The 27,974-nt window shown below is 53.9% G+C and overlaps 3 protein-coding genes across 4 annotated transcripts in view; all 3 read right to left on the bottom strand.

The window, feature by feature from the left end:
• Positions 1–299: 299 nt before the first annotated feature.
• Positions 300–4,172, bottom strand: EGR1 (early growth response 1). Its single transcript, XM_024575199.4, has 2 exons — positions 3,578–4,172; positions 300–2,859 (listed from the first exon to the last, which is right to left on the bottom strand). Exons 1-2 carry the CDS (start codon positions 3,876–3,878, stop codon positions 1,532–1,534), a joined length of 1,629 nt encoding a protein of 542 aa, XP_024430967.1. The 5' UTR covers positions 3,879–4,172; the 3' UTR covers positions 300–1,531.
• A 13,685-nt stretch (positions 4,173–17,857) lies between these two features.
• REEP2 (receptor accessory protein 2) lies at positions 17,858–24,234 on the bottom strand. 2 transcript variants are annotated; one of them, XM_045184004.3, is made up of 8 exons: positions 24,068–24,234; positions 22,038–22,110; positions 21,691–21,767; positions 20,235–20,355; positions 19,897–20,010; positions 19,393–19,534; positions 19,163–19,293; positions 17,858–19,079 (listed from the first exon to the last, which is right to left on the bottom strand). In XM_045184004.3, the coding sequence occupies exons 1-8, from the start codon at positions 24,097–24,099 to the stop codon at positions 19,011–19,013; spliced, it is 759 nt and encodes a 252-aa protein (XP_045039939.1). In that variant the 5' UTR covers positions 24,100–24,234; the 3' UTR covers positions 17,858–19,010. The 2 variants fall into 2 exon arrangements, with proteins under 2 accessions (XP_045039939.1, XP_024431002.1); XM_024575234.4 differs by having other exon boundaries at positions 19,393–19,540; positions 24,068–24,232.
• Positions 24,235–26,175: 1,941 nt separating this feature from the next.
• Positions 26,176–27,974, bottom strand: part of KDM3B (lysine demethylase 3B) — a 54,006-nt gene continuing 52,207 nt past the window's right edge. Inside the window, exon 24 of the mRNA XM_053912524.1 lies at positions 26,176–27,586. Coding sequence (XP_053768499.1) covers positions 27,506–27,586 — 81 coding nt within the window. The 3' untranslated portion in view covers positions 26,176–27,505. The remainder of the gene's footprint in view (positions 27,587–27,974) is intronic.

The raw sequence follows: 27,974 nt of genomic DNA, 5'->3' as shown, positions 1-27,974 counted from the left end.
AATGTTCAGGGCCAGGAGAATAGCACTGCCTCTGACCACACGTGTTCTACCCCTACGCTGGCCTTCTTTAGCTTTAACCAAGATCAGGCTGCAGCCCACCAGACTGAGGCGGAACAGGCCCAGAATCAATGGAGGAGACCCACACCCAGTCCTCATAAAGAATTCACTCCAATGACACACAGTGGGCCCCGCAACTCTGGTGGGAATGTCCTCATCTCTGCAAAAGTCCATCAATCCCCTCAACAGGGAGAGCGACTACAGAGCCCACCCCCGGCCCAGCAAAGACAAGTGCAGCCACAGCTAGTTTATTTTCCTTTTAATTTTGCTGAAGGATATACACCACATATCCCATGGGCAATAAAGCGCATTCAATGTGTTTATAAGCCAAACAGTCACTTTGTTTAAGCAAACACAAGTACAAAGTAAAATAAAACCACAAAATAATGAACTGCATGTTCATAACATACAAAAATCGCCGCCTACTCAGTAGGTAACTACGACATTCCAACTCCTGAATATATGTATAAATTTACATTTTCAGTTAAAAAAATAGACTTTTGAGAGTTCAGATTTTGTTTTAGATTTTGTTTTCTTACATTCTGGAGAACCAAGGCTCAGCTCAGCCCTCTTCTTTATTTTGCTCCCAAAGCCTCCCCGAATCATCACTCCCTGCCCCCCTTAAGGCTAGAGGTGAGCACGTCCCTTAAACTGGCACAGGTCGAGCTGTCAGCAAGGCGCATCACACAAAAGGCACCAAGACATAAAACTTTTTAAACTAAAAGGACGAAAAAAAAATAAAAAAACACTTTCAAAAAAAAAAAAAAGAAAGAAAAACCAAACCGTATCTTGCCACATGTGAGAGTACAGTCGGGCAATATTTACAAAAAAAGTTGACAGAACGTCACTCTGACACATGCTGACTAATACCAAGGACTGCTGTTTCAAAAAAAGCTTCAAACTTAATTGTCACAGCGTCATCACAACATAAAGAATCACCATTGGTTTGCTGGGCTTTTCTTTCCCTCCCCCCCAAAGTGAGGCCCTAACTCCAAATAATACAATAGAATATGCAAATTATCTTCACATCAAGAGTACCCCAAGAAAAACGAAATCCATGGCACAGACACTGTACAAGGGTCAGGGCTGGGCTCTGAGAGGCCCAAACCCCATTTTGCCAACTCGATTTTCTAGCATTGAAGGGAGCAAGGGGTCAGGCATACGGTGGAGATGATACTGAAATGATATATCCAAAATCCATGCAAATCAAGTTCTTTGGATAGAGGTGAAGAACTTGGACATGGCTGTTTCAGGCAGCTGAAGTCAAAGGGAGTAGAGGAGGAAGGGGAAGTGGGCAGAAAGGATTGTTGGCCAACACTTTCCACGCTGACCCTGGGGTCAAGTAGAGGGGGAGGACTGGCTCTGAGAACCTCCATGTGGCCTAAGAGGAAACCCTCTTATGGCCATCTCCTCCTCCTGTCCTTTAAGTCTCCTGTGTTTCTTTATCTCCCCTTTCCCTTTTTCCTCTTTTCCTTTAGCAAATTTCAATTGTCCTGGGAGAAAAGGTTGTTGTCATGTCCGAAAGCCCTGTGGAGGCGCTGAAGGAGTTGGTGACAGCTGAGGAAGGGAAGCTGCTGACCTGGGCAGGGAAAGCAGGGGGAACAGAGGAGTATGTGGTGGCCACTGAAGGAGAGGGGAAACCACTGTGCACAGGGGATGGGTAGGTCGAGGAGCCAGGAGAGGAGTAGGAGGTGGGTACAGGTGATGGGTATGAAGTGGTGGCTGGAGATGGATAAGAGGTAGTGACCGGGGAGGTATAGGAGGTAGCCACTGGTGATGAGTAGGAAGAGAGGGACGGCGTGGCAGAAGAGGCCACAACGCCTTTGTCTGCTTTTTTGTCCTTCTGCCTCAAGTGGATCTTGGTATGCCTCTTGCGTTCATCGCTCCTGGCAAACTTTCTCCCACAAATGTCGCAGGCAAAGGGCTTCTCGCCTGTGTGGGTGCGGATGTGGGTGGTGAGGTGGTCACTGCGGCTGAAGTTGCGCATGCAGATGCGACACTGGAAGGGCTTCTGGCCAGTGTGGATGCGAATGTGGCGGGTGAGCTCATCTGAACGGGAGAAGCGGCGGTCACAGGACTCCACTGGGCAGGCGTAGGGGCGTTCGTGGGGAGGTGTCTTGCTGGGCCGGTTGGGGTACTTGCGCATGCGGCTGGGTTTGATGAGCTGGGACTGGTAAGTGGTGTTGAGGGCCTTCAAGTCCTGGGAGCCCGATTGTGTGGCAAAGGCCTTGATGGTAGAGAGTGGAGTGAGTGAAGGCTGCTGGGTCCGGCTCTCCAGTCCCTGGAAGGGCTTCTGGTCTGGGGTGCCCAGGCCCAGGTCCCCCTGTTGTTGTGGAAACAGATAGTCTGGAATCATAGGGACCTGGAAGCTACCCTTGGTAGCAGGGTAGGCAGGAGGTGGGTACTGGAGCGCAGTGCCTGCAGAACCTGGAAAGGCCTGGCTCTGTGGCTCAGGGAAGATGTCGGTGTTAGGCGTGGGGAAGGTGGGTGCCGCTGAGTAAATGGGGCTGCTGTCGTTTGACTGCACTGCACAGCTCAAAGGTGGGCTCTGGGAGGCCGAGGATGAGGAAGAGGCTGCTGGAGATGGAGCTGAGCTTGAGGGAGCTGGTGGGTTGGTCATGCTCACGAGGCCACTGACCAGGCTGAAAAGGGGTTCAGGCCACAAGGTGTTGCCAGTGTTGGGTGCAGGCTCCAGAGAAAAGCGGCCAGTGTAGGTAATGGGGGGCAGCCGGGTGGTTTGGCTGGGATAACTTGTCTCCACCAGAACCTTCTCATTATTCAGAGAGATGTCAGGAAAAGACTCTGGTAGGAGAAAGAGAGAGAGGAGGCTTGGTTACTGGAGAGCAATCACTGGAGGACGAGGAGCAGCAGAGCTGCCAGGCGAGAGGCCGGGCCAGCTACCATTGACGGCCGAGCTAGTTAATAATTGATAGCAGCAGATTGCAATGTTCCTGGACCCGCTCCAGAGGTAGAGCCCATTTCAACAACAGCTGACGCAAATACGGAGAATCCCCCTCCACTGCAGCTCCCAGTGCTCCGCAGCTGCGGCTGCGCGGCCCAGGGATTCCCGCCAGCACCCCTTTGGCCTCCGCTAGTGCGCATCCCCTGCCCTGGGCTGCCGGGACATCCCTCGCCATGGACTATGGCCCTTCCCTGGGGACCAGCGGCAGGCAAGGAAAGTCTTTCTGGAGGAGGAGAGCGCCTCGCAGCCCTGCTTATCAAAACAAGCCCTCCCCCCACATCCACCCACCCACGCAGCCCCAGAGCTCTTCATCCAAAACAAAAGCTCGTTCCTCTGCGCACCGCTAAGGACGACGAGGGTGGGGGTGAATGTCCCTAGGCATCCTTCTAACACATGACCCTGGGGCAACGAGGAATACAAGGGAAACCCCACTTGCATCCCTGAGGTCCAGCAGCACTGCAGCGGTTACGGGAGAGCTGCAAAGGCCGTGGGGAAGGACTGGACGCTAGGATGGTGGCGAAGGGGATAATTCTCGGCATAGTCCCCCCACCCCCTTACCTGAGGTCAGGTGCTCGTAGGGCTGCTCGCCCGTCTCCCCTTGAGGGTTGAAGGCGCTGCCGCTGCTGCTGTTGCTGCCGCCCCCTCCACCTCCACCGCCCCCGCTGCTGCCGCTGCTGTTACCGCCGCTGCCCTCGGGAGCGCCGGGGGCCCCGAGGAACTGGGGAGCCCCGTTGCTCAGCAGCATCATTTCCTCCAGCTTAGGGTAGTTGTCCATGGTAGGCGAGTGAGGAAAGGAGCCGAACGGGTCGGAGATCTGCAGCGGGGACATCAGCTGCATCTCGGCCTTGGCTGCGGCCATCCCGGACAGGCGGGCTGGAAAGCTGGTGTTGGGGCGGGTGGGCGCAGCCCGGGGCGGGTGCTGCGGGGGACACACTCTCGGGGGCCGGCCGGGTCACATGCGGGGCGTGGGGCACAATGTGGAGAGCGCAGGCGGAGTCCCCAGGCTTGCCCTCGCCGCTGGCCGGTGGGGACGCGGCGCTGCTGCCGGGGCTGGGGCAGGGGCCGGTCCTGGGCGGCGGAAGCTGGCGGCGGCGGTAGCTGGCGGCGGCGACTCTTCAAGTTCTGCGCGCTGGGATCTCTCGCGGCTCCGCGGATCCGCTTCTATTTGAAGGGTCTGTAACCACACCGGCCCGCCTCCGTCGTGACGTACATGGCCATATATGGGAAGCAGGAAGCCCTAATATGGCAAGACCGGCGGGGAGGACCCGGAGTGACGTGAAGCCCCCTATCCGAGAGCGGTGGGCAACGCCATTCCGCACCCCGGGCCGTGCGCCGGCTCTCGCACCCTGGACGCCCAGGTCTGGAGAAAGTTTAAGCCTCAAGCCATAGCTGGGGACTCCCAGACACAAGCTTCCCGGGAGTTCCCGACGTTGCCCCCGTCCCTTCCCCCCGCCTTCCTCCCTCCTCCCGGAGCCGGAAGTGGCCGGGCCATATAGAGTCGCTCCATATAAGGTGCTGACCAAATAAGGCTTGTTCCGGCCGGGGGATCCTTCCTCCTCCTTATATGGCGTTTCCGGGTCGCTGCTGGCTGCTCCCCGGCTCCCTCCCTCTTCCCGGGTTCCAAGCCGGGAGCCCAAACGCGCGCACGAGCCGGGGACGCCCAGGCTAGGAGGGCTCAGGCGCGGAGCGCGAAGTGCACAGCGGCTCAAGCGGCTCCCGGACGGGGACTGGCTTGGGGAAGCCCGGCCCTGGGCGGGGGCGAGGGCGAGTCGGGCCGGGGTTGTGTCGCCGTCATCCAGTGCCTGCCCGCCCGCCCACCTCTGGGACCGTGGGAGCCGGGCGGGAGCGAAGGGGAGGAGCGGCTGGGCAGGCCGGGTCAGAGGCCGCCCAGGAGAGGCGGGGCCTTGACCCCGGGCCTCAACCGATGGCGGTGCTTTTCCAGGTTTCACTGGGGAAACTGAGGCTAGGAAATACTAGCCAGATGGTTCCTGTGCGTTGCATTGGTCACCTGGCTTCCCCTACATTTTCCAATGGGATATGGGAGCCTAGGGATCCCTCTGCGCCACCGAGAACGGAAAAGCTATTCCCTGGACGCCTCCGGGAAAGAGACCACTTTTGAGTGACCGGATGAGGGAATCGGATTGCCTTAGGAGAGAGTCTTTTTCCTGCCAGAAGCTGGTGATCCTTGTGATGGCGGGGGACTTTCCCACCTTTATCCAGAGCAAGTAGAGGTGGCGTGGGCAGTGCGGGAATCTGAAAAGGGGGCTTCCCTATGAACAGTCTGGGGACCCCAGACAATCACGTAGAGGACTTGCCGAGCGGTTTGGTGCTGCCCCCTGGAGGTCGCTCTCCAGTTGGTTTCCCTGAGCCCCTGACCGAGTGGGCTCTTCCGCTGTCTTCCTGCTCCCCCTCCCGGCTCCTGTGCTGGGCGCCGAGCCAGACCGGGGGAGCCTTAGACGCAGTGAGCTCGAACTGAGCAGGCGCCGCAGCCTGGGCTCTCCCTGCAGTCCCCGGGGAGCCGCCACTGCCGAGGCGACCAGACTCGGGGCGGGATAACACTCCCCCTCCCTGACTTGGAGGGGGAGAGGTGTAGGCGGGAACCGATACTGCAGGTCTCCCAGGAGTCGGACGCTAGCAGGGAAGCCCTTCACCGTCCTGGTTACCCCGTAGTCAAGTGCGCAGCCCAAAGACCACAGGGATTCCGGGAGCGGAAGGCTCCAGCTCTAGCTTTGAATCTAGAGGAGGTGTTGTTTTTCTGAATTGAAAAAAAAAGCGGAAAGTGTGTGTGTGTGGAAGGAGGGTACCAATGACACCAGGAGGGAAGGGGGCAGGTCTACGTCTCTAGGAATCCAAACAGCCTCATACAGTCGAGGTCAAGGGGTTTGAATGAGGGGTGGGGATGGGGTTGTAACTTTATTGTGCTTCATCCCTAAGTAACCATCCCCCGCCACACACACACACAGATATTTTCTTAACAAAAATTTACTTAAGGAACCCAGCAATGAACGAGGGTTCCCTTGTCTCTCTGCTCTAGGTTTATGCTCCCCATCCCCTACCAGTGCCTAGGGCCAGGTAGGGGGCCCACTCCCACCACCTACGCACCGAGTTGTCCTTTAAGGGGCAGGAGTGATGAGCCTGTCTGAGGCCTCCTGCAGGGCAGGAAGGCTAGGCCAGGCAGGGTCAGATGGTTCTGTTTCTGAATGCCTATTTTTACCACTCCCTGGTGGGGTTCCTTCCCCAGGCTTTTTGTATCTCGCCTTTTTCAGCTATAAAATAAGGCTAATGTTAATGATACCCACATGGAAGAATTGTTGTGAGGACTGAAACTTACATGGACTGCCATCTCTGAGTCCCAAAGCACAGTGCCTGTCCTGCAGTTGGCTTTCAATAAACAGTGGCTATTGTTGTTTTCAGGGGCTTTTGACCCACAGGGTCAGCCACAGTTCACCCACCCATCCTCAGACTCCAATCAGGCCCCAGTGACCCATTTCTGACAAGTGGTACAGAAAGGGAGAAACATTATGATTCTAACACAGGAGACATTGTCCTGAAGAGCTAATCTGTATCCTTCTTGCTGTGGTAGAACATCATTTCCTAGAGCAGAACTTTTCAACCTTGACCATGCAGCAGAATCACCCCTGGAACTCAGAAAGGTTTTACACTAGACCAACTGAAACATAATCTTCTTGAGCTTGTGAGTGCCAGAGCTCAGCAGGCACTTCATTCTAGGATCCCTATTCTGCCCCTGGACAGCTGCCCGGATCCCAAGAGCACACCCTCCTTCTCCCGGCAGGGCAAGCTGGTCCCCTAGGATTCTGACGTGCAGCCTGACCTGAGGTATCTTAAGGTCCTCGCTGAAGCTGGGCTCTGGACATCCTTATAGTTAACATCTTTTGTTTTGCATACCCACCATCAGTTCCCCTTTCCTTCCTTTCTTTTAAAAGATTTTATTTATTTATTTTTAAAGAGAGGGGAATGGAGGGAAAAAGAGGGGGAGAGAAACATCAATGTGTGGTTGCCTCTTGCACAGCCCCAACCAGGGACCTGGCCTGCAACCCAGGCATGCCCACTGACTGGGAATCGAACCAGCAACCTTTGGATTTGCAGACCAGCACTCAGTCCACTGAGCCACACCAGCCAGGGCCCCTTTTCACAACTCCTCCCCAGCCAGCGATTTCCTTTTGAGAAAGACTCCACTCCCTGTGGTTGGGGGAAGATAATCCCATCTTAGACCTAGGAGTGGGCATGTCATCCATCCATCTAGGAGCATTCCACCTTTCTAGCCATGGAGATTGAATCCGGATAGACACATGACTCAGACCAGGCCCACAAGAATCACTTTGGGGACTCCTGAGAAAGAGGAATTCTCTTTCCCTGGTGGTATTCAGCCAATGGAGTATGAGCCTGGAAGCTGTCTTACCGTCTGGGCCGGAGAGCCCACCTGGGATTGACACCAATGCAGAAGTTAGAGATGAGATCTACCACCAGAGAGTAAGTCTCTGGACAAAGCCTGGGAGTTTTAGTTATGCAGACTAGTGAATTCCTCTCTTATTTAATAAAATAAAACAGACTCATTTCAATTTCTGTTACAGCCCAAGAGGTTCTGATTAATATACCCATTATCCGTAAGAGCCAAAAACTTTTCTGAGGACTAACTATGGACAAGGCCTGAGATAAAGCCTGAGGCATAGGCCCCTGTCTCTGAGGAACTTACAGTTGGATGGAAGAAGTCTGGGTTCCATTTTACATGAGAATTAAGAATAGGAAGCAGCCCCATTAGGCACCAAGTCAGTTACACCAAAGGACATAGGGAATAAGGGAAGGAAGAGGTTTCAGGGGACTGGAAGTAGGGCAGGGATGATGAAGAAATTTTGGAAGAGAAAGAATATGAGAAGGACCAAGCCCGTGATTAGAAAGTGAGAGGCAGTTTCAGGCTGGGGTTGGGGGTGAGGTGGCCATGTGTGGTCTGTCTGGGAAAAAATGGCCTGGAGTAGAGAAGGTTCCTACTGGGAAGCAGTAAGAGGTAAGGTTGAATAAAAATTCATTTAACAAAAAGTTTATTGGCTACTGCTTGTATTAGATGCAGTGCTAAGTCTTGGGGATTCCATAATGGGGGAAGGCAGATGTAGTTTTGCCCTTCTGGAAACTAGCATTCAGTGGGATAGAGGGAATTAAACAACTACATAAGTAAAAAAGATAATTTTAGATTGTAAGTGTAACATACCAGAGAGGTGAAGGAAGACCTCTCAGAGGAGGTAACATTTACACAGATATAAAGAAAGGGCAAGAGGAAACCAACTCTGCACAGAGGAGAGTGGGAAGGAGAGCATTCCAGGCAAAGGGGACAGGGACAGCTGTGTGAAGGCCTTAGGGGGAAGAGAGGTCTGGCCGTGGTCAGTCTGGAGCTTCCAGCTACAGTGTAGGCAGTGAGAACATTTAGGGCTCCACTGTACCCTCCACTCTCATCTCCTTTGTTCTGCCCTGTATAGCTCCTGCAGAGAAGAAGGTGGCTTTCCAAACCCTGCCCAGCCTCCACTGTGTCTGCTGCTAAAGACAGCTTCTGCCCAGGAACAGTGAGCGGAGCTGGCTCAAAGTCCCTGCGTGCTTCCCAACCCCCAGCCCTCTCTGTGATGGGGCAACCTGTGAGAGAGAAGGCCTGGAGCCTGTGTCCTGATAGGGCTACGCTGCTGGGCTGCCTTCTCAGCGGCAGCGCTAGGGGCATCTGAGTTATCCCCACACTCCTCTAGTCTGTATGGCCAGTGGCACAGCACACTGCTGTTTGCTGTGGCTTGGGGGACAGAATGGGGAGGAGATGTGGTGAAAGAACTGTCCCTTTCCAAGAAACCAAATTTCAGCATGGGCACCCAACTTGTGACCAACAGCCCAGATGGGATGACTGGCCTGGGGCCTAAAGGAAACCAGGTTGGGGGTAAGGCGGGCTCTGCACTCTGGTCTGATGCCCACAGGGCCTCAATGCATGCTTAGGGATGAGTCTGGGACTCTCAGACCTTACCCACCGCGTGACTGGGGCCAGAAGCCCTGGGAAGGGTGAGAGGCCCTTGGAGGATCTGCAGGTCGGAGCTGCTGCCTGTGCTCAGACTTTCCTCACAAACAGGGGAGGAGGAGGCGGGGGTGAGAGAAGAACTGAGCTTGTCCATGGCAGCAGGGGCTCTAGGAGAGAGCCAGCAGGAACCATCATGTCTTGGACACCCACCCCAGGGCTGAGAAGGCTGCCACTCTCAGAGAAAAACAAGCCCCTTTTTCCATTGCTGCTTCCTTCTCCCCAACCCCGGGCTACGTCAGCACCTACATGTGCTGTTCAGATTGTGGTTTGCCACTGCTGTGGCCAGCCCCGGGGCTCAGGAAGTGACTCTTTTTTTGGTTCTGTCTAGGGAGCCTGTCACACTTTCCGATGGCTGATAGGCTGTGACGGAAATATGGAGGGCTTGGTCTTCAGTCGGTGTGGGGTAGCTCAGCTCCCACCCCCAGAGGGTCTTGAGGGGGGAGAAGAAAGGCCAGGTAGAGGGTGGGGCAGGAGGTACACTGAGGAAGGAAGACATAGAGACACGGAGAAATGCAGGGGAGAGAGATCATCCCAAGTGTTGGAGTGTGAAGCCATCTCATCCACTCCAATTACTGGTAGGAAACTGGGTGTCAGAGGGGAGCCCGAGTCCTAGCACAGGTGGAAATAGCATGTTCTGAGAAGGGCCCATGCAGAGGGAGGTCACCTGGGCTCTGAAGAGAGTGCTTGGCATGTTCCAGGTGGGACTCAGAGGCTGTGGGGAAGAGACCACAGTGGAACTGGCCCTGGGTGGGGTCTGCCTGAGAGAGTTGGGGTCTGGTCTCCTGTCCTCAGAGTCTGTCTGAGGGGCCTGTGTCAGACAGGTGGGTTAGGCCTGACGTGGAAGATACTGGGGCACAATAACTTGGGGAGGTGGCATAGAGGGTCTGCTAAGGAAAGAGGGAGTGGGTGGAGGTACGTGAACACTTAGGTAAGGCTCCCCCGGTCCTCTTGTCCCAGAGTTCCCTGCAGATGCAGAAAGCAACTACTGTCTTTGGACATGAGTCCCTCTGCTCCACGCTGGGTAGCCTTTCTCCCAGGCCAGGGCTGGCAGGACCCTGGACTTAGAGGACAATCCAGCCTGGGGTGAATTCTTTGCTCCCCAACCCCCGGTGCAGCAAAGCCCGCTGCAGAAATCTCTGGAAGCTCCTTGGGCGGGCAGAGGGAGGGGAGTGTTACATAAGAGCCCACTGATGTGCAGGAAGTCTAGAGCAGCCTTTAGATGAGAAAGGCAGTGTTCCCATCCAGCCCAGAAAGGCAGGAATAGCAACAACGGTTATTTCTGGCCCCTCACCACTGCCTGAGCCGGGGCTGCTCAGCTCAGGGCAGGTGAGCTTGGACTCTGCAGTCCTGGTGTGTGGGGGGAGGGGAGGGACAGGCAGCCCCTGGGGCTACCCCACTCTGGCACTGCCCTCACCCCACACCCCCACCTCCAAACACCAGAATGCAGCAATCAGTGGTGGTGCTTATTTCCTCTGATTTTCCTTAATCTCTAGACACATTCTTTAACATATATCCCTTGCCCCCAAGATACGTTTACCATGTGATAGTCTCTGTGCCAAACACTTGACAGGCATTTGTCCTCACAATGCCTCAGGATTCATTCTCACCACCATTTCAGTGATGAGGACACAGGCTCAGAGAGGGCAGGTCAGTCACTCAAGGTCACAGAGCCAAAGGTGGAGCCCGGGTTCCAGTCCATCTCGACCAGAAACCGCTTCTGGGGTCCCAGAATGAGTCAGACAAAGCTTCCACCCTACAGCAGTTCTTGAGTCAAGTGGAATGGGGAGGGACACGTGAACAGGTCATTTCAGTTCATTCATTCGACAATTATTTATCAATCATCTACTCTGCTCTAGGCATTAAAGATACAAAGAAAAGTAAGGAGGGCACTCCTTCTGCAGTGCACAGCCTAGCGGGGAGACAGACTAGCAAGCAAGCAAGTACAGCAGAGTGATCCGTGCTCTCACAGGGAAGCACAGAGACAATGGGAGCTCCGATCCAGCTCCCACCCACTGAGGTGGTTCCCCGGCAGTCAGAAAGCTGACTTGCCATTTTTAAATAATGGCAGGAGGCTGGGTAGGGGAGGACTGGTGGTGACACCAGCTAGAAAACCATGCAACAGTCCTGGAGAGAAGGCGAGGGCTGGATGCGTGAGCACATCATCACAGACTCCCTTCAGGGGCCTCCCGGTCCAAGGCAGAGAGCAAGAAAAAACTGATGCCCAACTGTACTGACAGGCAGCTCAGCCCAAGTGCATCCACGTCCTTGGTACAATGGCAGTAGGATAGTCAGAGAGGCTGGGTGGAAGGGGGACTTTTCTTCTTCCTCCTCCAACTACCCCCCCCCCCGTTTTAGAGTGAGTGACTAAAGCAGAAGGAAGCTCAGAAAGACGAGGAGAGCTTCCATCCAGATGATTGCACTGACAAGTGGTGATAGGAGGGAGAGTCAGCTCCTCTTCCTGGGAATATCTGCAGAGGGGTCTTCTTGGCTTTGCTCTGGGCTTGAGGCAGCACTTCGGCTATTAGCAGGCAAAGGGAGGGAATCTCTGGAACTTAGAGGACCCAGTTTCCCTCTGGTTCAGCCGCAGAAACAGCCATCATAGTAGGATGACTGTGCCTTTTATTATTATTATTATTATTTATTTTTAAAAGATTTTATTTATTTTTTTTAGAGAGAGGGGAAGGGAAGGAGAAAGAGAGGGAGGGAAACATCAATGTGTGGTTGCTTCTCATGCACCCTCTACTGAGGACCTGGCCAGTAACCCAGGCCTGTGCCCTGACTGAGAGTGGAACTGGCAACCCTTTGGTTCACAGGCCCACGCTCAATCCACTAAGCTACACCAGCCAGGTATTATTTTTTTTTTTTTGAGAGAGAGACATCAATTTGTTGTTCCACCCACCTATGCATTCATTGGTTGCTTCTTGTATGCGCCCTGACCGGGGAGCGAATCTGAAAGCTTGATGTATGGAGATGACTCTCTCACCAGCTCAGCTACCTGCCTGGACCAGGATGTCTGTGTCTTGAAGCTGACATTAGACTCAGTGTCTTTTTTAAAAAAATCATTGTGTTAGAATACACATGGCATATGTGAACCATTTTAAGTGCATTTCAGAGGCATTACGCCCACTCACAGTGTTGTACAACCATGACCGCTCTCCACTTCCAGACCTGTCCATTGTCCCCAAACGACAGTCCTGTACCCATAAAACACTGATTCCCCATTGCTTCCTTCCCCCAGCCCATAGGAACCTCTATTATAGTTTCTGTCTCTACGAATTTGCCTATTCTAGGTACTTCATAAGTGGAATCATATTTGTGCTTTTGCAACTGACTTATTTTACTTGGCATAATATTCTCAAGGTTCATCCACGTTGCAGCAGGTAGCAGAATTTCATTCCTTCTTAAGGCTAAATAATATTCCATTGTATGGATATACTGCACTGTGTTCATCCATTATCTGTTGATGGACACTTGGGTTGTTTTGACTGATTGACATTTGTGAATAATACTGCTATGAATATTAGAAACTTTGTGGGCTCTGTTTTCGTTCATCATCCATCTCAGCTATCACAAGAGGGATTAAAGTTAGATTTAAGAAGGACTTCCTGGTTTCCTACTACCAGTGACCAAAGCAGCAGCATCTCCCTCTTGGGATAGTATTGATAACCAGAGTCTCCTCAGCCTCCCGGAATCACACCCTTCGACTGGGGTAATGCCTGCAATGGCTGCACTGAAATAGGAAAGAGGCTTCATAGGGGTCACTGTGGGGTCATGGCCTGTGTGGTTTATTTTTAGGAGCTGGGTGGCGGGGGTTTCATAGTCTTCCCTTGGGTATGTTTGCCACCACTCCCCAACCCAAACCGACTTTCTCCTATCCCTGGCAATATCCAGGCTGTCTCCCTTGTTCTCTCCCGGGCTAAATTGGGAGTGTGAAGCTGCTCTTCTTCCCAATATAGCTTTTGAATTAAAGTGAGAACTGAATGTGGCTGGAAAACTGACTCCCATCTGTGTGTGTGAGAGAGAAAAAAGGAGAGCAAGTGAGCCCGAACACATGCGGGGCAATTGGAGGGAGGGGGTGGATCTGGGCTGCAGGGGCGCCTTCCTCAGGTGCAAGCACCGCTCAGCAGAGGGATGCTGAGGTCTGGAGGCTGGTGTTTTTCCAGGAGCGCTACAGGGACATCATTCGAACATTCCACAAAATTGTGTCGAGTGCTTACTGTGCTAGATGCTGGGGAAGTGGTGAACCAGGTAGACGCATCGCCTACTACATGGTTTTCAGTGTGGAGGGGAAACAGATGATGACCAAACCGGGTGATGTGTGCTGTCAGGGAGGAAGAGCAGGAAGCCACAGGGGTCTGGAGGGAGAGGGTGGGCGAGTCACATGTAAGTGCAGACTTGAAGTGCACACAGGAGTTGACCAAGTGAAGCAGGAGAACAAGAGTACTTGGGCAGAAGGCGCTGTGCATGCAAAGATTTTGAGTGGGCCAGGCTTCGGTGGCGGCGCTGGCACTGGGCGAGTTGGGTTTAGGAGGGCTCAAAAGCATTCACCTCCTCCTCCTTCTCCTCCCCTTCTTCCAGGGAAAAGAAAACCAGATGAGAGTGATCTAGGCCACAGAACTCTGGGAGTACGTAAGTCCCTTCTGCTCAGGTTCTAAATAGTCAGAGGTGGGGGGCGGGGAAGTTGCAGGTCACCTTTGAGCCACCACTCAGAAAGCTGGACCTGGCAGGTCCAAGATGGACATAGAACAGAGGGAATAGGATCTCAATCGTATCATAAAAGGCATTTGTATCAAGAAGGGTCTCTGCTTGGTTTAGCTTACCACATCTTTCCCGGGTGGCCAACTGAGTCGGTCTCGGAGGGACCTTCCCTCTTCTTACGTGATAGGAGTGAATCATGATTCTGGCTGAGATGGGAACAGGCTGAAATCTTGGCAAAGAAAGACCTGCTGTTGGCAGAGACAGGGAAGAGCTCTCCGGGGGCCGTACATTTCTCTGTCAGCTCTTGTGTGCCCCAGTGACAGGCACAGCTAAGGGATCCTGGTGTAAATCTCGCCATCAATATTTCAGGCAGCATTATTTATTGATCACTCTTCTGGCTAGGACAAAAGGAGAGGGTAATTCATTAGGGATGCAGGGCTGGTGGGGTCAATTTGGGAAAGAGGTCAGGGAAAGGTAGATCACTGAGAATCCCCAGCCTGGGCTCCTGCAAAAATACCTTGGGTTTCCAGGGTTTTGAGATTAGCATCTTTGTCCTCCTTTTTAACCCCATGATACCCATGAAAGTAAGTGAAGGGGCAGGGGACAGGGAAAACCGGGACAGGCCTGAAACTGCCACTGTGGCCATCAGGGGGCTCATATCCAGGGAATCCTGTACTAGGTGCACTTCCTTTCTTTCTTCTGGATCCAGTCTGCTCCTCCGAAATCCCTTGTCCCTTCGGTCCCTCTCCTTACCTTACCCTGAAATCAGCTCCAGTAGCCTCTCTAGATGCCATTTCAGGAGGCCAGGTTGGGTCCTTTGGGTTGTAGGGCCCTTCCTGGGTCAGCTTGGCATCTTCCCTGCTTCCAGGAGATGCCTGATCCTCACCCAAAGGGAATACCTGCCCTCTGGTGTGACCTGAGAGGAGTAGGTAGAGGGCGTGCACACAGGCTGGGCTTAGGAAACAATTGCTTGAGAATCCATAACTGTGCTGTCTACCCACAAGAACGCTTTCTTCGTGAACCTCCAACTCCAGGGAGTGAAGCATGAGGCAACCCGCTCTCCACATTTTAAGCAGACAAGGCTGCAGGAAAGATTGCCTCCTGCGGGCGCCAGGGAATCCCGTATTGGGAGGGAGCTGCGCCACCCAGTGGGCTTTTTCCTCCTTGCAGGCATCCCTCCCACACATTGCTGCCTCCAGCCTAGACAAGGGACAAGCTCTTGGGCAGAACCCAAATGGCTCTAAGACTTGCGGTGCTCTCTTCCTCCAGGCAGGCCTAACACAGCTCAGAGAGGAAAAAATTAGGGGAATTTTGGAGCAAGATGATCATGTACTGGCTGAAATTTAAGGCAGTGGGGAAGCCAGCAGTGGATTTTGACCTGGAAACCAAACCATCTCTCCCTCTCAAACTAGACTCCACAGATACAGAACCATGGTCCAGAGCCCCCAGGGCCCCCATATCCTCCGCCTCCCTCTCTTTCCTCCAGGCTGAGCAAGGCTAGGCTCAGTCCATTGATCAAGGAAGAGCTGGCACAGGCTGGAGCTGCTGGCTTTCCTCTGACGTCACAGCCTGGAAATCCCATTTTAAGCAGGTTCCCCAGGTGTGGGGCACACAGAAGAAAGGGAGAGGGAGCCAGCTGAAGAAGCTCCAGGCCTGAGGCCATTCTAGCCAGAAATCTAGCCATCCAGGCTGCCCCCTATCCCCAAGATGGTCTGGGTGTGGGACACAGAGCTAGACCTCAGCCCCGACTCCAGAGCTAATGATCCTCAGTGCCCACTGAGGGCCTAGGCAGTGAGTGAGTGCCCTCCACAAAGCTCTAGCCATACACCTCTGTTCCCACCTTTCTATCCCACTCTCCAGGCCTAGAGGGATCTACTGAGACAGTGGCGGGGCGGGCAGGTGGCCCCAGGAAATGAGACAGCAAGGGCTTACCTAGACCCAGATGTTTCCCACCAACCTCCTCTCAGGAGGCTTGCCACTCATTCTTTTTGTCCTCCCCCCATCTCTCTTCTCCTCCCCTGCACCACAGTGGCCAGGCCTTGTGCGTAGTTCTAGGCGAATGATCGTTTCCACGGCAACGGACCGACGAGCTTAGAAATCTGAGCATGTTCTAGTTGACACAGGGAGGCCCAGATGTGCATAGAGAGCCTGGCAATGCGGCACCTGGCAGTGACCTCCTTAGCTACCAGTCACTGTGGGTGCGATTGTGCGACTGTGTGTGTATAAAGCAGCAAATGGGATTTAGGTTAGAGAGGGCCTAACCTGCTTTCTTGGCCATATGGCAGCTGCTAGTGTGAGACTACAGCATCTTACTCTGTGGAGGTCTTTCTAGAACAAAGGAGCCTCTCCCCTGAATTCTCCCTGAGGCTTCCTCTCCTTTCTGGTGGAGAAAGGGGCCCATTCGCTCAGAGGCCAGTGGTGACAGGAATGACCGGGAGAGGGCTGTTGACTGGAGGATTCCAGGGAACATGGACAGGACATCTCACGCCTCACTTCCACTGCAGCCTCAGTTCTGGACCTTCTAGGCCAGCTTGGCTCAGGTGTGACTGGAGGACATACCCCTGTGATGCCAGGGAAGGAAGAGGAAAGCCTGGCGTAGGGGCATTTTGCCAACCTTGGGGCCAGAGGCTGGGGTTACCCACGCTCCCCACCCCAGTCCAAGCTCTGCTTCCTCTGTTTTCCTTCCACCAGGCTGAGCAGCCCTTTCTCTGCTTCTTCTTCCTCCCTCCCCATTTGTTTCCTTTATCTTCTTTTTTAAAAATGATTTTATTTATTTTTAAGAGAGAGGGGAAAGGAGGGAGAAATAAGGGAGAGAAACATCGATCGATTGCCTCTCACTCGCCCTCACCCTGGGACCTGACCCGCAATCCAGGCGTGTGTCCTGACTGGGAATCGAACCAGTTTTGATATTTCCTTTTGCAGGCGATGCTCAACCAACTGAGTCACACCGGTCAGGGCTCCTTTATTTATCTTCTGATGCACTTCTACTCCCCTGCCATTCTTTCCCTTCTCCTGAGTTCCACCTTCCAGGGTCTCAGTCCCAGCCAGTTTGCCCCTTGGCCCCTGGTGGCCTGGGCTGTACCTCCCAAGGGCTCGGGCCCCATGCCCTATAGTCTCCCTCAGTCTGTCCTCCAACCTCACCCAACACCTCCCTTTTGGGGCCACATGGGCTGCTGCTTTGGCCCCAGTCCTTGGGTACCTGTCCTCCTCTGTTCCTAGGGTCAGACATGAGCCTTGGGGGCTGGTTCCTAGCTCCACCTCTTTCCTCAACACACCTGTCTCCTCCTTTCAGCCTTTCTAGGCACTATGGCAGCCCAACGCCCCAGCCCCGCCCAGCAGTCTAACTTCTCTTCCTTGGAGGCCTCATCAGAGTCATCTTTGTCCCCAGAGTTTACCCCTGGCACTTTCCATGAGGTACCAGAAAGTCCATCTCAGGGCAGGCTTCTTTAAAAAAGAATTTTAAATTGATTTTTAGCCCTGGCAGTTGTGGCTCAGTGCATTGGGCATGGTCCCACAAAGCCAAAGTTCGAAGGTTCGATTCCTGGTAAGTCACATGCCTCGGTTGTGGGCCAGGTCCTGGTTGGGAGCGTGCGAGAGGCAACCGATTGATGTTTACACCTTGCGCATCGATGTTTCTCTTCCTCTCTTTCTCTAGAAGTAAATAAAATCTTTTTAAAAATGGATTTTTAGAGAGAGGGGAAGGGGGGAAGAGAGAGAAGAGAGAGACATCGATTTTTTCATTCCTTTTATTCATTCATTGGTTGATTCCTGCATGTATGTGCCCTGACTCGGGATCAAACCTGCCACCTTGGTGTTCAGGGTGATGCTCTAACTGAGCTACCCGGCCAGGGCCTAGGGCAGAATTCTGAGGGACAAGGCAACCCTAGAGGGTTGAGGCTCCTAACCTTTCTTAAGTCCTGACCACTGTTGGTCCCCTGACTTTATCTTGAACCCAAAGCTTCTGGTGTCCATAGTCTGATCTCTTGTCCCCTCCCTCCCACAGCTGGGCCCTGCTTCTCACTTCAGGTCCTTCCACCTGGATTGGATGGGGCAAGAACAAAGCACAGAGGCCAAAATTGATGTGGTGCCAGAGTTTGGTTTATTGGTTTGTCCCGTGCCAAGGGTTGAATGAGCATCCACTTTCCACTGAATCGGGAGCCAATGGCTCCTACATTTCTCTCCCCCTCACACATTCTTCCTGGCTGTGACTGAAATCACAGCAGAAGCTGGGGCAGGGTGTGGGGCAAAGGGTGGACTCTGGCAGGGATCTGCTCACCTGGGGCCCCGTCTGCTTGGCACAGGAAGGAGACCTGGGGGCAAGGATGGGCCCCCTGGTGTGAAGGAAAGGAGCTGTCTCAGCAGGGGCCTCTCCAGTGGGCCCCAAGGGGTAGAGGAGTCCAGTCCAGAGGCAGGAAAGGGATGGGAAGAGGCAAAAAAAGAACTGAGGTCAGAGGAGTAGGTGAGAGGCCCCTCAGAGTCCCTCTGCCTCACAGGCTGGGCCCCCCTGAAGCTCAGAGACTAGAAGGGAGGGCTGAGGGTGGAGGGAGATCACAGGGAGAGATTACTGCGAGAGGGAAAGTCCTTTACACCAACCCCCCCCCACCCCCAGCCTTAGACCCGGAAAAACACACCCACACTCACACGCACACCCCTGGAATCCCATGTCTTTACTGGGGACATGTAGCACACAGTTCATCCAATGCCCCCAACTGCGGTTCTGGCCTGGCCATCCTGGTCACTTAAGCCCACACTAAGCCCCAGTCCTCCACCCACAGCTGTGGCCTGGAGCCCCTGCCCAGGTTCCCTGAGCCCCTCCTCACCCCCTCCCTCCCCCAGGCGCCTCCCCCTCTCTGGTTCCCCTGGGCTGTGACTGCTCCCCCACCCCCAGCCCAGGGACAGCAGCAGGTGCACGTGAGGACCTCAGAGACGGGATGGCCGTGGTTCAGCAAGGCACTGGGTGGGCAAACAGGACTGGAGCGGGAGAACGGCAGTTCAGGCTCTGAGGAGCCCCCACCTCCTCGGTGGCTCAGTCCTCAGCTCCTGGTCCAGCCTCTACCTTCTACCTGCCCCCCACCAGCAGGCTTCCCTCCTCTTTTCCAAGCCCTTCCAGACAAGCAGCCACTGAGCAGGCACCAGAAACAGTCATCTGAGGGGCCCTGGGGCCTGTGACACGCGGGCCACGGGCACAGTGTGGAGCAGGGGCTCTGCAGCCTGGGGGGCGTCCAGACCTCAAGCTGAGTCACCCCCGCCAGAGGTCTTCTTCTTGGGCCGGGTCTTCAGCGTCTTGGAAGCCAGTGGCTGTGGGAAGGAGGGAGGAAGCCAGACAGCGCTCAGCTTGGAGCCACAGCCCCTCCCCACCTCCCCAAGTCCTGGGCTCTCACCTCAGCTTTGGGTACTTTTTTGATGGATTTGGCCCTCTTGGGGGCCTTGTCTCCCACATCATCCTCAGAGGGCTCTGTCCGGGAATCTGCCTGGTTTGTGCCAGACCTTAAACTCAGGGCGGGGTCGTCTCCTGGTTGTGGAGAGACGAGAACAGGGGTCCTGGTGTCTCTTGCACCTGGTCACCTCTTTGCCCTTGTGCCCCCCGCCCAGCTGTGGGCCCGGCCTGTACCTAGGTCCTCAATGGTGTCCAGAAGGCTGCTGGGGCTGGGGCGGAGGCGGCCGTCAGGGCCCTGCAGGGGCAGTGTGTCCTCATCCCGGATCAGGGTCAGATCTTGCATGCTGAAGCTTCGGAGCTTCTCTGACAGCACCCCCTGGCCCTAGGGTCACCACCACGCACCGGGAGAACCGGAGGAAGGGGCGGGGTGGAGATAGAGGTCACCGTGGGGCACTGGGAAGCCACTGGGCTCAGTGCATTCCCTACACCATCCTCATCCAGCCCTAATGGGCAGCACTGATGGGCTGGGCCATACTTCCCATTTTGATAAATGAGGAAACTGGCTCAGAGAGTGGGAGTCACTTAGCTGGAGTGTGGCAGAGCCAGGACTGGGACCCCAAGCTGTACAAGCTCTAAACCTTCACAGCCGTGAGGATAGGGCGGATGCATAAGGGCCGAACCAGCGGGAAGTGATAGACAAGCTGGAGCCCCGGGAGCGTGGGCCTACCCCCATCTCACCTTGGCAGCAGCTGTGACGGCGGCATTGGCGGCCAGGTTCAGGCCCCTCTTGCCCACCCTCATCATGGTCTCATAGCTCTTGTCTCGGGCCTGCGTGATGTACTCATCGATCTCCTGAGGGATCAGAGGGGAAGGAGGAAGAGGTGAGGGCAAGCCTTCTTGGCCAGGCCCTGCCCTGTCTAGAAGGCAGTGGACAAAGGCACTGCCTACTGCGGGCCAGGGCCCTGCCAGGTCACTTCAGGCTCTGGGTACCCCCAGGGAGGGCCAGGAGTATATGTGGCTGCAGGCACTGGGCTGCTGTGGCCTGGGGCTGGCTGGGAAGCCGCGTGGGAGCAAACCTTCTCCTTGTTGGACAGTGTCGGGTGCACGAACTTGCGGTAGAGCACACTGGAGCCCTTGGTATAGGGGGACAGCAGCCATATCACAAAGGCAATCTTGAGCTCAAAATAGAAGGGGAACCTGTTGGGGGGACACAGGCAAGCAGCAGAGCTCAGGGCAGGGCGTCAGGAGGTGCACTGATCCCCTGCGTGACCCTGGCCAGCCCCCTACCTGTTAGTACACTGGGTCTCCATGTGGCTCAGGAGACCGGTCATTTCTAATCTCAAGGGGACTGAGAGGTTCAGCTAAGTTCCCAAGTGGGAAGGTGAAAAGTGCCCTCTTCTCTCTTGGGAGTCCCAGCCCTCTCACCCTGACAGGAGACCCCCCATTCCTCTGTCCTGGGGCCAACACCAAGGTGTGCTCCCTAACCTCGTAGGGCTACTGCATCCTCACCCCCTTCTTCACCTCCCCTCCCTCCCATGAAGACAGGGGCTTTTCCAGCTGTGCTCTGGATCCTGCCCCCGGCTGCAAAGACATGCCCTGTGCTTGTAAGGATTACTCTCCATTCCCCACGTTCCCTCTCTCAGGTCACAGACTCCTTCTGGCAGGTTTCACAAAGCCTCCGTCTAAGCTCTCCTTTGCTTGTGTTAGGCAAGAGGCATCTATACTCACTGCCCTCAATTTTCAACCCAGTTCCCTTCCTCTGCTAACACTATTTTTCTCAAAGGCCATAGGCTCTTACACAGCAGGTCCAAGAATAACATCCTTTCCTTCAATGTCGTTTTGTTATAACGTCGATGAAATGGTGGAGGAATTTAATTCTTCTTTATGTCAATTAGTCTACAGTAAAACGAGTTTAGTCATACACCGCTTCGCTTAAAGTTGCAGAACCTGCTGATGACGTTAAGTGAGGACTTAGTATAATCTACAAATGCAGCGATCTTTTGTCCTCTACCTCTCCCTAAAACTCTCCTTGTGATTCCAATGCACTGCACGTGCCGTGTTACTGTTCTTTTCCGAGAGGCATGTATGTCCCATTCAATAAACAGTCCTGAGCTCTGCTGTGAATAGACAGATGATTAAGACTCTCCCTCCCTGTCCTCATAGAGTTCATAGTCCAACTGTGTCTGGAAAAGGGCTTTGAAGTACAAGCATCCAATGTGTATAGGATTGAATCATTTACAAACAGAGAAACTGAGGCCTAGAGAGCTGTGACTAGCCACAGATCCAAGTAAGCCTGGCAGAAAGAGCTTTCCTAAATTCTACTGTGGTGCTTTGGCTGCCACCAGAAAGAAATGTGAAGGGTATGTTCCTTCTTATTTTGCTTATCAAGCCAGGCCTGGGTGGGGGGCAGCATCCAGAACCCCATAGAACTGTGGTCTCCACCCTGGGTCTTAATATTCTGTTTGCCTGGCTGGGAAGAGGAAGTCAGAGGCCCTGGGCCCCGAGATGCAGGGAGGGGGTGCTGGACCTCACCAGGAGAGCACGATATCTGTGAGCGTCTCAGCTGTGGTGAAGAAGGCAAAGACGATCCAGTACATCATCCATTTCACCTGCGGGCACAGAGGCAGCATTGGCTGGGGCCTGAGGGGCCTCTGCCTGCCAACTATGCTAGGGGTTCTGTGGGGGAAGGGACACACTCAGGACCTCAACTTTGCCTGAGGGTCACACCCAGGCAGGGGGAAACACATAGGAATCTCCTTTGGACCAGGGTCTCATTAGTGCCAATGGCATTGGTACAAAGTCACCCCATCTCTGTGACCCACTGCCCTCCCCATCTCTACTGTGTATGTTGGGTGGGAGCTGAAGGGTCATACACTCACATATTCCTTCACATTTTTTGTCTTCACGGCTTTGTAGGAAGAATAGGCTGGGTACAGGGTGCCAAAGATGAGCCTAGGGAGACAGGCATGGTTACTGGGCCCCTCGGCCAAGAGCAGTGGCCTTGCCCTCCCAGTTCTGCATCAGTCCCCAGGTAGGTAACAGGAACTTCATTGATGAACTCAAGACTCAGGTGAACCCTGGCCGGGTAGCTCAGTTGGTTAGAGCATCATCCCCATATGCCAAGGTTGCGAGTTCAATCCCAGATCAGTGCACATGCAAGAATCAACCGATGAATGCATAAATGAGTGTGGGGGAGGAAATCGACATTTCTCTCTCCCCACCCTCTTCCTCTTTCTAAAATCAATAAAAATAAAAAAAAAACCCTCAGGTGATACACAAGCATGGAGGTCCCAGCCAGCTAAGGAGACGTCCCTTCCCCCACACTGTTCAGTTTTTCTCCAGCCCCTGAGATACAGAAAGACCCAGAGCCCAGAGGGTCCTGTGTGGTCCCTTCGGCCATGATCCTTGTTATGCACAAACATATATGTGGAGTGGGGAACAGGCACTGCCACAAGGGTGTTTTCCTTCTGCAAACACCATGTCCATTCATACCCATCTGCCCTTATCCTCTACCTCCCTGTCTCAGAGCCAGGCTGGGTAGGGCCAGGTCTGCAAGGGAACCTGACGCTGTCTATAGGCCACTCTGCCTGGCAGTCAGAGGCACCACTGTGGCCCTGAGGGGCAGAGGGCATAAGGGCAGGAGAGCCTGCGAGGGGCAAAGAGGTTTACTCCCCCATGTGAACACTCTTGGGACCAGTCTCGGGGAAGGCCTTGGACTCGAGGCCCTGGCGGGAGTGGACCTGGTGGTGATCCTATTAGAGACCAAGTATGGTCCTCAGGTCAGGGGATAAGAGGACCAACGCCTCTCGGGGGCTCATCCAGACGAGAGAGAAGCAGCCACTCTGAAGCCACATGAAATGAGGCCCCGGATTCCCTCTGGGTTGGGATGAGCTAGAGGAAGGAAGGAGATGCCAGTGCATCTAGAGGAAGCCAGGACACCAGCACAGGACAACACTGAATGGAAGGCAGCAGGGAAGTGTCAGTCCCCCATGGTGGAGGCTGAGGGTCTGGGTCCTGAGACAAGGCAGTGGTTGGCTGAGGCCATGTGGGGCCCCTGCCATGCTGAACCCTTTGACAATATGGGGGTACTGCCTGTTCCCACATGGACCTGCCTTCCAGAGGCAGGATACTTCTGAACTAGCCTGTGGAGATGGGGTGGGGGTGGAGTCCACAAGGACCAAGTCTGGGGTTGTGGGATCAGGGTTCCCCCCTGGAGGCTGGGGGAGGTGGCAGTGACACAGCTCTGGGACATGGCTGGCAGCCTGGAATGAAGGCCACCTAGCGCCCTCTCCTCCGTGGTTTTCACAGTCCCTAGCTGAACATACACATCCTCTCCCAGTTACCTCCCACACTTTGTCCTCCAAGCACCTCTGCCTCCCCAAACCCAGGTGCCGCCCCAGGGGCCTTCAGAGCCCGTGCCCTCATCCCCCCCATCTCCTGACAGTCAAGTGGAAGCGGGAGGCGGGACCCAGCCCTTCAGGGAGGCCAAGGCTGCCGCTATGGCCCTAAACTGGGGGACGGTGAGGCCCTGCCTTGCTCCCCACTCTCCCATCAGCTCCCTCTCCCCAGGGAGATGAGGACCCAGGTCTGAGCAGCTCCTCCAGACCAGATATGCTAGGTGGGGGAAGGGACATGCCCGCCTCCCCCCCATAAATCAGCCCTAGGATGAGGGAGAGAGAAGGTGCAGGGAAATTAAAAATAAAAGGGATGGGAAACCAGGCCTGCCAGTCTCCTCTCCATACTCGCCCCCAGTCCTGGGTCCCACACATCGATGTCTCTGGGAACCCCAAATACGGACGACGTGTCTTTAGGTGACTGTGCTGTATGAAGCTCCGGAGTGGTCCACCCTGGTCTTCAGTACCCACGGCCCCATCCCCCTCCCACCCGCCGCGCCCACCGGGGCACTCACACCACCAGGCGAGAGATGATCCAGGACACCATGGCGGGGCGCGGGGTGGGGACCCCGCCCGGCCCAGGATGCAGCTGCCGGAGGTCGAGCGGCAGCAGCAGCAGAAGCCGCAGTAGCAGCAGCAGCCGCCGCGGGGGCCGCGGAGCGACGAGCCGCCGCCGTTAAAGGGGAGGTCCCTGCCGCAGCAACCGGCCGTGGGCGGCGGCGGTTCTTAAAGGGGAGGCCGCCGCGCCCCCCGCACCTGCTGTCGCCGGGCATGCGCCTTTGACCCTCAATGCCCGGCCCTCTTCTCTGAAATCTCCTGTTCACCTCTCTTGGGTTCCAAGCTCTGGCTGAGGTCCTCAGAGGCCTTCACGGTTGCATCCTGACACCCCAGCCCTTTCCCTGCCCTGCACACGTTGGGCTGAAAGGCTTAACTATCCCGCAAGGAGGAACATCTGACTTTGAATGCTTTCTATGTGCCAAGCCCTGTGCTACGAGCTTCACGTGCGTTCGTTCTACCAGTAAATCCTCACAACCGTCCTCTAAGGCAGAGGTTATAATTATCCTCATTTCGAAGGTGAGGAAATGTGAAAAATTATGGAGGTTCAGTAATTTGCCAAGTATCAAAAACCACGAAGTCATGCTTCTAAGATACGCTTGTACCCTGGCAATCTACTTCAAATAGGCTACTTCTCCCAATCGCTGACCAGCAAACCCTCCTCCCACACCGCAGGTCCTGTAAAGACACCTACCCGAGAACTGACGTCTAAGGCGTAGTTGCTGCATCTGTCCACCCCACCTCTTCTCAGCCATCAATAACCAACCCCAGCTGGGCCCTGCCTGGTGCGGCTCAGTGGACTGAGTGCGGGCTGTGAACCTAAAGGTTGCCGATTCGATTCAATTCCCAATCAAGGCACATGCCTGGGTTGCGGGCCAGGTCCCCAGTTGGGGGTGTGCAAGAGGCAGCTGATAGATGTATCTCTCACATATCGAGGTTTCTCTCTTAAAAAAACAAAAACAAAAAACCCAACCCCAGTTGGAAGGGAACCCTACAACCTGACCAGCTTTTTTGGGGTTGTTCCTACACTTTGCAGGGGAGCCCTGTGCGCTCAAGGTGAATACTCTGGGGCAGGAGGTTGAGTCAGACCTTCTCCGAAGGCCTGGGGTCTAGGTTGGAGGTGGGTCCAGGGGCTCCAGTTCCACCCCCATCAGGTAGCTCTGGCGGCTCTGTATGCCCTAATTCTGAAGACATTATATCCAGAATGTAGGCTAGCCCTAGCCAGCCTCCCGATTTTCACCGAAGCAACAAAGCCACAACCTCCACAACTCCCATTTTCCCGGTGGCTTTCCTTTCCTGTCCCATTTCAAAGCTCCTGTGGCCATCTACGGTTTTGTGGAGGTGTGATCCTTCTGGTGATCACAGCATCAACCTGGGCCCTTCCAGGCTGAAAGAACGTGCCCTGAGCTCTGTATTTCAGTTACGGTCCTATTTAACCTTGGTATCTTTGAACCACACAATCCATTTCCACCCTGGTAATTGCATTTCCAGGCTAAAACACTTTGGAACACGTTTTCCAACAGGCTCCAGAGAAGCGGCCTCTAATGACCCCTCTTGCTATTCTTTACAACTTCCTCTTAAGGCCTTTTCTAATTAGAATAGTTTGTTCTAGCTCTTCAAGCCACTTTCATTGTTGCTTGATAGAAATAAATCCTATTTGGGTTTTCTCCCACCAACTCCCGAGGTGGATCTAGAGCCATGTTTTGTATGTGGGCCTCCTGCTTTGGAGGAGGCCAAAACCTTGCTCAGGCCACCCCCCATGCGCCTTTCCCCTAGACTGCCCCAGGAAGGAAGGCCCCCACCCTTCCCACTCCATTCATAGGGCACAGACTATGGGAAACCCATCTCTCCTCCCATCCTCTAACTCATGTGGCCCCTTTCCCCTCACCCCAAGCCCTCAAACCACAATGACCTGACACTTCCCTCTCCCAGTTGGGAACAAATTCGGAAGAGAAGGGTGATAATCAGATGCAGCAATGTAATGAAGACCTGAAAATGAACCATCCTCCACTTCCAACCCCGCCGAGCTTTGCGGAATGGCTGGCATAAGAATTTAGTCCACTCCAAACAAATTTGTTAGATTTTTAATAAGAACATGGAAATCCCAATCAGCCCTTCAACAAAATTAAAGTACAGAAAGTGAAATTAAAAGTATTCTACAGTAAATGACTTTTATTAAAAAAAAAAAAAAAGTAACTGTGAACATATAAACAAGCCTGCCGGGCACTACAGTACAGCCAGAAAGAAGACAGATACATTTTCCAATGTACCCGTGGGCCAATGAATTCCATTATTTTCAAATAAATTCTTAATAAAACTCCACTGAGTTGGAAAGTTTTGTTGAAAATATTTCCGGACAAAAAACCCCCCAAACGAGAAAAGCCTCATGTAGGAAAACAAACCTTCCTTTGCATCTGGACCTGTTGAGAGGAGCCCCAAGGGAACGCTGGTAATGGTTGTGGAGTCACGTGTGCGGGGGGGCACACCACAGCTCAGACAGGATGGAGCTCCTTCTCACATGGCTGTTCCCTCGAGATAGGACTGAGATGGGAGGGGAGACACTAAAAGAACCCTAAAAAGCCAATTCTTGTAAGTTCTGCTTTGGCTGATTTTGTGCTATAATGGGCAGTTGATTTCTAAAAATCATATTTCTTCAAAGGATTTTATTGAAAGGAAGACTAAATGTAATGTGCCTTTCCTCATAATCCAGGAAAACAACTGTGGTATTTCAAAAATTCTAAAAATATCTACTTTCATGAAATAGTAACTATTTCACTACAAACCTATTTTTCACTAAATACACACGTTTCCTAATCCTGGAGCCTCCTGGGAAAAGCAGTGGGTCCTCCCCGGGTCCTGCAGGACTCCAGTGTTCACGGGAGAGATGTGGGGAATGGCTCCACCCTGTCTCCTGGGATGGGCTGTGTCAGAGGTCACATGCAGAGCCGCTGTCAGGCTTCCACCAGGCATGTTAAGCAACCGGCCTTCCTTGGACCAGCTGTGTGATTCCCCATACCTCCAGACATTCCCACTTAACTAGGCACGAGAGAAAAAGAAAAGAAAAGTGTGCCCACATTCCTGGTTTCCACGAATCCCAAATCACAAGACTGTGCAGGAAAGCCCAGCGATGTTCAGGCAATTCAGAGTCCCAGAAGGCCACAGGGTGGGAATGTGGTGCCCTCGGCTTGGCGTCTGAAACTGTGTGTGTGAACAGTGGGACTTTCCTGTGTCCACCTTCGGTGTTGAGGCAGCATAGAAAAGAGTGGCTGGAGAGTTTGTAATACTGACCACACTGGCTCCGAGTGAAGGGCCTCTGCTCCAGCAGAGCGCCCCGCCGTTCCCTGTATGTGTGTGAGTGAAAGACCTGCTTCACAGGGGAGTCTGGAATTTCTCCACGCCTAAGACCTTGCCAGTTTGGATTCGTGAGCCTTGAGGGTGCCAACAGCATCTTTCACTGCGTGATAAATGATGTTCTTCACCTGGAGAGAGCAGACAGCACAGTCAGTTCGCGGCAGCCCCACGTAGCCTTCTGCAGAGGAGAGTGCACGTTCTACACTGCCCATGAGCCTACGGATTAGTGAGGAAACCCCTCAACCAGGACTGCACGCTTCCCAACTCAATCCCAAAGGTGATTTACAAGTCACATAGCATGTAAGGTCTGTATTCAAAAAAGAGTAATGAAATCACTTGAAAGGCTATATACTCTCCACCATCTATGTGAGTACTATGTGCTGGGTGCTATTTATTGCACAGCTCTTTTTGTGGATTTTTATTTAATTCTAACCATAATCCCTGAGATAGATTTTATTATTATTCCCCATTTTATAGGTAAGAAACTGAGGAAATCAAGGTTCCATGGTTAAGAAC

The sequence above is a fragment of the Desmodus rotundus genome, chromosome 10 (genome assembly GCF_022682495.2).
Source record: "Desmodus rotundus isolate HL8 chromosome 10, HLdesRot8A.1, whole genome shotgun sequence".
Classification (NCBI taxonomy): domain Eukaryota; kingdom Metazoa; phylum Chordata; class Mammalia; order Chiroptera; family Phyllostomidae; genus Desmodus; species Desmodus rotundus.
The sequence above is the reverse complement of the archived record's forward strand: the minus strand, read 5'-3'. Positions and strand labels throughout refer to the sequence as shown.